The sequence below is a fragment of the Salvelinus namaycush genome, chromosome 24 (genome assembly GCF_016432855.1).
Source record: "Salvelinus namaycush isolate Seneca chromosome 24, SaNama_1.0, whole genome shotgun sequence".
Classification (NCBI taxonomy): Eukaryota; Metazoa; Chordata; class Actinopteri; order Salmoniformes; family Salmonidae; genus Salvelinus; species Salvelinus namaycush.
This window is the reverse complement of record NC_052330.1, coordinates 5,976,711-5,987,191: the sequence shown is the minus strand read 5'-3', so window position 1 is coordinate 5,987,191 and position 10,481 is coordinate 5,976,711. Positions and strand designations below refer to the sequence as shown.

General features: G+C 40.6%; 1 protein-coding gene across 1 annotated transcript in view; it reads left to right on the top strand.

Moving 5' to 3' along the window:
• The first annotated feature begins 3,033 nt into the window (after positions 1 to 3,033).
• LOC120019629 (connector enhancer of kinase suppressor of ras 3-like) overlaps positions 3,034 to 10,481 on the top strand; it is a 42,943-nt gene continuing 35,495 nt past the window's right edge. The window contains exon 1 of the mRNA XM_038962981.1: positions 3,034 to 3,253. Within this exon, the coding sequence (XP_038818909.1) occupies positions 3,202 to 3,253 (52 nt within the window). The 5' untranslated portion in view covers positions 3,034 to 3,201. The remainder of the gene's footprint in view (positions 3,254 to 10,481) is intronic.

The following is a 10,481-nucleotide window of genomic DNA, read 5'->3' as shown; positions in this document are numbered from 1 at the left end:
TGGCCCAAGTGTGTCCCAAATTGCACCCTATTCACTTTGAGTTGCACTACTTCTGACCAGGGCCCATGGGGCTCTCATCAAAAGTAGTGCACTATATAGGGAATAGGGTGCCAATTGGGATGCATTGAATATCTGCCATCTAAAACAACATCACTTCTTCTTCCAGAAGTAGAGGTTGTTGAAGGAGTAGACGGAGACGGATCATTCAAATGGGCTATTACTCCTAAGGACAGGAAACAGACCTACTTCCTCCAAGCTGGCACCACATCAGAACAGCAGGGATGGATGGAGGCTATATGTGAAGAACAGGTAAGCTCCAGGGACCATGCTACTAATGCATGTGTTGTGCACATAGACCTATTGGATTGTACATAGATTGTTTTACACCTTTATACTCATGTAGGCCTACTGGACTGTGGCAATGTGTGATTTTTGTTTGTGAAAGTTTTGCCAAAAGGAGGCATGGCATTAGTATTTTAAGCTTGTAAGTAATTTTAGGCTTGTGTTTGCTTAAGTCATGCCCTCAGTCTTTAATATCATCAGTGCTGCTGAAACAACTTTAATTGGGTTTTTCACTATTCTTCTTTTCACATTACATCCACCTGTCATCATTATTTGCTTTCAGTTTAATTCCATTCTTTAGAGAGCAATAATACCCTACGAGACATGGGTAGGACTCTACTTTGGCAGGATTCGTGCATTTCATGCTACAAGAAAGGAACCCAGTAGCCTATGTAATCCTTTGTTCTTCGACTCTGCAGTAGAACCATTTCCTGTGCTACGTGCATAAAACATATTGTTTCTGACCTCAACCCCCTATATCTCCATCCGTATACATTTGCACAGCGGTGCCACTGGACCTGGCCAGAATGTATTGTAAATATTGACAGTTAGTTGCCATGGCACTGTATAATTCCCTTTCACAGGAATCCTGATACTAAAGGATTGGCCTAATGGTCCATAGATGTGTGTGTGTGTGTGTGTGTGTGTGTGTGTGTGTGTGTGTGTGTGTGTGTGTGTGTGTGTGTGTGTGTGTGTGTGTGTATGTGTGTGTGTGTGTGTGTGTGTGTGTGTGTGTGTGTGTGTGTGTGTGTGTGTGTGTGTGTGTGTGTGTGTGTGTGTGTGGAAATACCTCAGGAAACACAGTAGTTGGAGGTTAAAGATTAAACAAAGGAAAGAGAAGGCCGAGCAGACTGAGATGGTTAAACATAATGGAACTGAATCTGAGTGTGTGTCGAAATACAAAATACAGGTCAGCGCCAAACCTCAGGTTCAGCTGGAAAATGAAGGAAGATCCTCTCTCCGTGGATGTTCCTCTTAGTCAAGTTCTCCTCTACCTTGGTGCCAGACCCAGACCACCCTCTGAGAGGCATTGACTGCATCCCAATTGACATCCTATTCCCTACTTTTGAACAAAGACCTATGGGCCCTGGTAAAAAAAAACAGTGCGCTATACAGGGAATAGGGTGCCATTTGGGACGTAACCTTGATTACGCAGGTTACACACACTCATGCGAACATGCTCACAGAGAGGGAGAGGGAGAAAGAGTGTTTTAGACCTAAGCTCCATCGTCAGCAGAAAAATAAGTTGACTGTCAAGACAAATGTGTTATTTTTAACAGCAAGTGTTGAAATGCAACTGTTTTCTAGGACACACAGAACTCTATGTCAGACATCCAGTTCAATACTCAGGCTGAGGCTGCTTACAAAATGGCACCCTATTCCCTATATAGTGCATGACTTTTGACCAGGTCCTTAGGGCTCTGGTCAAAAGTAATGCACTATACGGGGAATAGGGTGCCATTTAGGATGCCTCCAGTGTCTCTGCCAGCTTATGTCAAGCCTTGCTTGAGCCAGTGCTCACGGCACAGCAGAACAAGAATGCATCAGTCACACAGGATTTCTGAACACAGGACATCTAGAGATAACACTGCAGGTGTGAACCGTTCAGCACTGAAAGAAACAGGCGTTTACAAAGGCATTGATGGAGATTGTATATTGTGGAGGCACATCAAGTCAAGGACCAAAATAAAAACCCTTTGTGACATCGCCAGTTTATTATTCTGCACACACATATACAGTACAAAATGTAATTGTTTTGTTTATTCAAGAAATTCTTTATTTCTTGAGTTGGTGTATTGGGGGAGTTAGCATTGAATTCCCTGTAAGGGTTCTCAAACTGCTGAAGTCAAGTGATTAGCATAGCTAGTCAATACAGTAGCAAAAAATAACCTCTCTCCTAGTGTCAGAAGATGGCAGTCTTTCCTTAAAGAAACAATTACTTCTCATGACGTTCAACAAGTTGTGGATTGTATTGCCAGACAAATGTAAAGGCTACAATGTTTATAGATATTATAACAAACGCCTGTCATTTATCCCGTCTCCGACATGTATAAACGACCTCAGGAAAAAATGTCATTGTGAATTGATTAGATTCAATTGAACACAACACCCACACACACAAAACAATTGTTTGGTTGTTGTTCATTTACACTCTTGTCATCATAACATTCTTCTCATAACCCATGTAACCCAAAACGTCCCCTTAAAACCCGTACAAGTCCCATATCACTGTTCCCATGGGACACTTTGGGGACCTTTAATTGTCATAGCAGGCAACACCCAACGTATGAATAGACTCACACTTTGAGACTTAGACAGGATGAGGGGTCTAATTAGATACCACCAGATCCAAATGTAGTGTGTGAATTTGAAGTGTGATACATTGAAGAAAACATTTAGCACATTGTCTATAAAGAAGAAAGAAGAAAGTCTATATTTTATTATTTTCACAAAAACCTGTTGAGTAATAAATTCAAAAGTTTTCACAACCATATTTTATATTTGCCTCCAATATAATGTATCATATTAAATAGCCTATGCATTAATAAAGCTCACTTGCTAGCAGTAACGGTTTTGGTTGAGTAGTGGTTGATAACCCGCACTGAAATCTGATACTCCCGCCCCTAACTTCTCTCATGTTTGCGACACTGCACTGTAAACTTGTTGTTTTCCCACATGCGATCAGTCGGTGCTGGGGGCTGTAGCGGGAGCAGAGTGCTAGGACTATTTCCATGCAATGTCGTTGTAGTTACATGTCTATTACTATGTCGAATGACTGATTTATCATCAAAGCTAGCTTAAAAGACAAAGACTTACTGAAAAAGACGGTTACATTTTTGCAGGCATAATTTCAAAGAAATGGATCCCATAAGGAAGTGGACCCCTAAACAAGTTGTCGATTGGATGAGAGGTGAGTTGAGAGCCTTGCTAAATATAACAAACTGTTCCCAATCATAGTATAATAATGTCTGTGTAGCCTAATTTATTTATGAATATCCTGTTTAACTTCATATATATTTCGTTGTTATAGCCTAGTTAATTGCCTGTTTGAAAACAACTTTATGGTTTAATGTTTAGAATGAAGAATTTAAACTAGGTTTAAAGCTAGAATCCTTAATTGATATATGCATTTTTTGACTTATAAATTAATTATGTATACCCATTGATTTTTGAAGAATATAACTTATAATTGTCCCATGAGCATCGTTCAATTGTCATACCCTATCAGAACACAAAATATAAGATTGTTTTACACAAATGTCTGTAAACAACGAAAACGAAAACAAACACTGTACAGCCTCGAAACATGGTTAAAACTATACATTTGATATCATGGATGGTCAGTCCATGCATCCATAGCTCTGTCTATGAATTTGAGAGTGGTTACATTTCTACAGTCCCATCCCTTAGCTTTTTAGCAAAACCGGGGCAGGGATGCGGCGCTGATATTTTTTCAATGAAGGATTCTAGCTTTAACTTTGATTGCTTTTAGTAACCAACAACTTTCAATTGTGTTTTGAGAACGTTGATTGAATAACTGTTATACATGTCCACAAAAGTTACAGTTGAGTGTCGGTGTCTCTTATAAGTGGCTGTTGCGTTGAAACGTTGTAACAAGCAAGTGTTATATTGCTTTTTGTAGGGGAGATATTAAGTATAATCTTTAAATCCATAGAAAATTGATTTGATGAGAGGAAATTGTGTGCCAAATGGGAGGAGTGTTTATTTATGTTTACTTTAAAGTACACGTGCGCACTGAACAGAGCTCGTTTAGGTATAGGTCGGTAGGCTACTAGGAACTCGCTATTTTCTGTTGTTGAGAACCAAAGCTCAACTGTCCTCTTGTATGATTCCACAAATACAGTACTTTTATCTAAAACAGCACATTCCTTTTCGCTTTTATGCTTTACAAAACCCATGTCACACACTTAGCTCATTTGAATAGTGCCAAAATATAACCATGGCAGTGTGTTTCAAAAGGTGTTGTGAACCCCGACTCCTGTCCTGTCTGTCATATATGACAAAATAAATTCCTCAACTTCCCAATGCATCACCATGCAGAGTTGATTCTATTGTAGACTGCACGCTTTTCCATTCTGATAGAGATCATTAAACTTATGGAGGTAGGGGGACATCTCAGTGTGAAAGTCAGTGACACACTTCTATTGCCTTGAATATAACTCAGGCTGATTATATTCATTCCAATGGAAATACATGCTGTGGAAAAAATGCCCTCAAGTGTAATCCCAGCAACACTGAACCAGGGAAAGCCTTGCTTATTCCCTTACGGTAAAAACAGTATTGGTTATAAACTATGGGATTGTGATAGACGTGACAGCATCTATCACCTTGCTTATTTCATTACAATATAAGCCTACTGTAGTTATGGGATTATGTTTGAGATGAGACAGCATCTGATCTGTAGAATTTCTACATGGACAAACAAATGGCACCCCATTCCCTTTATAGTCCCCTACTTTTGACCAGAGTCCCGTGGGGCACTACTTTTGACCAGAGTCCCGTGGAGCTCTACTTTTGACCAGAGTCCCGTGGGGCACTACTTTTGACCAGAGTCCCGTGGGGCACTACTTTTGACCAGAGTCCCGTGGGGCACTACTTTTGACCAGAGTCCCGTGGGGCACTACTTTTGACCAGAGTCCCGTGGGGCACTACTTTTGACCAGAGTCCCGTGGGGCACTACTTTTGACCAGAGTCCCGGGGTCAAAAGTAGTGCACTATACAGATGTAGGATCCTAACTTGATCACCCTGTTGCAGGAGAACTTTCCTGCAATCCAGGGAATGTAACACTTGCAGTGTATTTGAGTTTTAAAAAGGCCTCTGAAGTTAATGTCCATTTAGAAATTTCAGACTTGATTTCCGCTTATGAAAAATGTTTCAACCCCTACCAAAACATCCATTAATTATAATCCACATAATAATTCCAATTTCATGTTGTGGCAGGATTATTTTCCTGCTGTGGAAAACTGGCTCAAATTAAGATCCTACATCTGTATATGGAATAGGGTACCATATAGGATGCAACCAAGCATTGGCCATTGTGTCAGCATTAACGGCATGTATTCATATTCATTGCCATGTGTCGTTAAGCTATGAATGATAACAGCAGGATACGCTTGACCTGTTAGCAGGTCATCAGATTAGGACGAGTGGACCGTCAGAGACCCATGAATTAGCATTCAGTCAGGAGATGACAATAAAGGAAGCTATCTTTATTCAGAGTACTGCTGCTGTCATGAATTGAAAGAGTGTTTTGGACCGATGAAAGGAGCCAAGCCATCAAGCTAATGTGTTGCATAACATTTACATATTGTACATCTTGAGTCAGCCTCTATATCTGCCTAAGGAGCCAAGCTAGAGAGAGTCCTTATCAGCTAAACAGCCAATGCACAATAAACAAAGATGCACGACTTGTTTATTAAAATGGGTGGTATGTAGGGCTGTTTAAAAAGTACTGTGTTTGTACACAAACTCTCTGCCTCTCGTATCTACTGATCATGGTAGAATTGAGCTCTGTTCTGTCAATAGGCGATTAACAATGCAGCCCAATCCCACAAAACCCTCTGCTTTGTTCTGTTATTACTGACCGTACCCATCCCTTTTAGAGTGGGGACAATGAATGGCCAAGCAGTAATTCCAGACAATGAAGGGGGCGACTGAACAAGAGCTCTGCTACAAAGGTCCGCAGCATCATGCTGTGAGCGGGGTCAAAAGGTTACAGCAGGAACTCATCAGCCATGCTTATCTGTATTAAACAGGCATCTGATCTGAGCTCAGATTCATCCTGCAGGAACTTGCCATGCACAGTGCATTCAGTAAGTATTCAGACCCCTTGACTTTTTCCACATTTTGTTACGTTACAGCCTTATTCTAAAATTGATTAATTGAAAGTTGTTCCTCATCAATCTACACACAATACCCCATAATGGCAAAGCGAAAACGGGTTTTTAGAATCAAATATATAAAAAACTGAAATAACTTATATATACATAAATATTCAGACCCTTTGCTATGGGACTCAACATCCTTGAGATGTTTCTACAACTTGATTGGAGTCCACCTGTGGTAAATTCAATTGATTGGATATGATTTGGAAAGACACACACCTGGCTATATAAGGTCCCACAGTTGACAGTGCATGTCAGAGCAAAAACCAAGTCATGAGGTTGAAGGAATTGTCCGTAGAGTTCAGAGACAGGATTGTGTCAAGACACAGATCTGGGGAAGGGTACCAAAACATTTCTGCAACATTGAAGGTCATCAAGAACACAGTGGCCGACATCATTCTTAAATGGAAGAAGTTTGGAACCACCAAGACTCTTCCTAGCGCTGGCCGCCCGGGAAAGCTGAGCAATCGGGGGAGAAGGGCCTTGGTCAGGGAGGTGACCAAGAACCCAATGGTTACTCTGACAGAGCTCCAGAGTTCCTCTGTGGAGATGGGACAACCTTCCAGAAGGACAACCATCTTTGCAGCACTCCACCAATCAGACCTTAATGGTAGAGTGGCCAGACAGAAGCCACTCCTCAGTAAAAGGCACGACAGCCCGCTTGGAGTTTGCCAAAAGGCACCTAAAGGACTCAGACCATGAGAAAAAAGATTCTCTGGTCTGATGAAACCAAGATTGAACTATTTGACCTTAATGCCAAGTTTCACATCTGGAGGAAACCTGGCACCATCTCTACGTTGAAGCATGGTGGTGGCAGCATCATGCTGTGGGGATGATTTTCAGGGGCAGGGACTGGGAGACTAGTCAGGATCGAGGGAAAGATGAACGGAACAAAGTACAGAGAGATCCTTGATAAAAACCTGCTCCAGAGCACTCAGGACCTCAGACTGGGGGCAAAGGTTTACCGTCCAACAGAACAACGACCCTAAGCACACAGCCAAGACAGCGCAGGACTGGCTTCGGGACACGTCTCTGAATGTCCTTCAGTGGCCCAGCCAGAGCCCGGACTTGAACCAGATCGAAGAGAGACCTGAAAATAGCTGTGCAGTGACGCTCCCCATCCAACCTGACAGAGAGGATCTGCAGAGAAGAATGGAAGAAACTCCCCAAATACAGGTGTGCCAAGCTTGTAGCGTCAAACCCAAGAAGATTCAAGGCTGTAGTCGCTGCCAAAGGTGCTTCAACAAAGTACTGAGTCAAGGATCTGAACACTTATTGTAAATGTTATATTTCCATTTTTAATTTTTAATACATTAGCAAAAATGTATAAAACACAGTTTTTTCTTTGTCATTATGGGGTATTGTGTGTGAGGAAGAAAAACGATTTAATACATTTTAGAAAAAAGGCTGTAACATAACAAAATGTGGAAAAGTCAAGGGGTCTGAATACTTTCCAAATGCACTGTATCTTAACTATACTATAAATACAGTATAATATCATTACATTTCAACACTCTTAATTGTTTTTTCAGTATTTTAGTATACTATAAATATGCTACCATCATACTTCAATACACTTATTAAAAGTGTACTTAAAATGTATTGTTTTTCAGTCTTAAACACACTCATTAAACTGTACTTCAATTTCAAACGCTTAATATTAATGTAGTATATTAATTTAAAATACACTTGGAGTTGTTTATAACTTAAAGCATTGGTTTTGTTTTATGAAACTCTGCTTACGAGTGATCAAATATACTATAAGTCTACAGTGCCTTCAAAGCTATTCATACCCCTTGTATTTCTTCAAATTCTATTGTGTTACAAACTGGGATTACAGCTGATTTAATTGTAATGTGTTATCAACAATTAGCTCAAAATACTCTGGAAAGTTCAAAGTGGTAGGCAAAAAAAAGAAAAGAAAAAGAAAATGGATAACTAAAATATAGTCGTTGCATAAGTATTCAGGCGCTTTGTTTAGGCAATCCTAAATTAGTTCAGGAGTGAAATTTGGCTTCACAAATCACATAATATGTCTTATGGACTCAGTGCGAAATAAAAGTGGTTGACATGATTTTTTCATGACTAACCCTTCCTCTGTCCCCCATACATACAAAATCTTTAAGGTCCCTCGGTCAAGTATTGAATTTCAAGCACAGGTTCAACTACAAAGACCAGGCAGCCTTTCGAAAGCATCATAAAATGGCAGTGATTGGTATATCGGTAACAATATCAAGTCAGACATTGACTGTCTCTTTAAGCATGGTCAAGTTAATAATTATGCTGTGAATCATGTATTAAACCACCCAGACACATCAAATATATAGTCATCCTTCTGAACTGAGCTGCAGGACAGGAATGAAACTGCTCAGGGATGTTACCATGAGGCCATTGGTGATTGTAAAACAGTTATAGAGGTCAATGGCTGTGATGGGAGAAAACTGAAGATGGATCAACAAAATTGTAGGGACTCCACAATAATGATTTAAACGACAGAGTGAAAATAATAATACAAATATACACAATACAAATATTCCAAAACATGGATATTCTATGCAACAAGGCACAAAAGTAATACTGCAAAAACACTTTTGGGCTTAAATGCAAAGCCTTATTTATGTTTGGGGCTAATCCAACACATCACTGAGTAACTGCCGCTTTATTTTCAAGCATGGTGGTGGCTGCATCATGTATGGGTATGCTTGACAAATGGGAGTTTTTCAGGATAAAAAGAAACAGGGTGGAGATAAGCACAGGCAAATTCCTAGAGGAAAACCTGTTTCAGTCTGCTTTACAACAGACACTGGGAGAGGAACTCACCTTTCAGCAGGACAATAACCTACAACACAAGGCCAAATATACACTGGAGTTGCTTACCAAGAAGGCAGTGAATGTTCCTGAGTGGCCAAGTTACAGTTTTGACTTAAATCTGCTTAAACCTGAAAATCTATGGCAAGATTTGAAAATTGCTGTCTAGCAATGATCCCCAACATATTGACAGAGCTTGAATGATCCTGAAAAGAATACAGGCTAATATTGCACAATCCAGGTGTGTAAAGCTTACCCAAGAAGACTCAATATACATAAAATGTACTTAAGGTGTATTCAAAGTATATATTTGTTGCTCTTTATCTAATATACAAAAAATATACTTAAGTACAAAAAAAGTGTCCCAATTTTTCTGTTTGGGGAGGACGACGGGCATGCAGATGAGCTTCCTTGAGACAGTTTCTGACAGTTTGTGAAGAAATTCTTCGGTTGTGCAAACCCACAGTTTCATCAGCTGTCCGGGTGGCTGGTCTCAGATGATGTCGCAGGTGAAGAAGCCAGATGTGGAGGTCCTGGGCTGGCATGTTTACATGTGGTCTGCGGTTGTGAGGCCGCTTGGACGTTCTGCCAAATTGAGACGGCTTATGGTGGAGAAATGAACATTAAATTCTCTGGCAACAGCTCTGGTGGAGATTCCTGCAGTCAGCACGCCAACTGCACGCTCCCTCAAAACTTGAGACATCTGTGGCATTGTGTTGTGTGACAAAACTACACATTTTAGAGTGGCCTTTTATTGTCCCAGCACAAGGTACACCTGTGTAATGATCCTGCTGTTTAATCAGCTTCTTAATATGCCACAACTGTCAGGTGGATGGATTATCTTGGCAAAGGAGAAATGCTCACTAAAAGGGATGCCAACAAATGTATGCACAACATTTGAGAGAAATAAGCTTTTAGTGTGTATGGAACTTTTCTGGGATATTTTGTTCCAGCTCATGAAACATGGGACTAACACTTTACATGTTGCATTTATATTTTTTGTCCAGTATTAGATCAACACAAATAAGATTACATGGACAGGGGGGGCAAATCCTAGATCAGCACTCATATTTTGAGAGGCTTGATACACACGCCACTGATCTGAGCTCAGATCTTACCTACCATCAGGCCTCAAGCTGTTGTGATCCCTGTGGAAAACGTGCTGAACGATCCTTGAACTGGTCCCGTAGCTCCTGTTCAGTGTTTACAATGTTTTTTCTGTTATGGCAAAGAGGATTGCCGTCCTCAATCTTTGGATGTGGCTCAGTTTGACGAGCCACACAACAGCAGCAGGTTCATGAAAGGAACCTGCATGGACACACGAGTAGCGTTTGCTGGCCGAAAGTACTTACAGTAGCACCTCTGAACAGAGTGCCAGCTGTCGTTTGCAAACCGAGTGCAAATCGGTTCTACATGTAGAATCG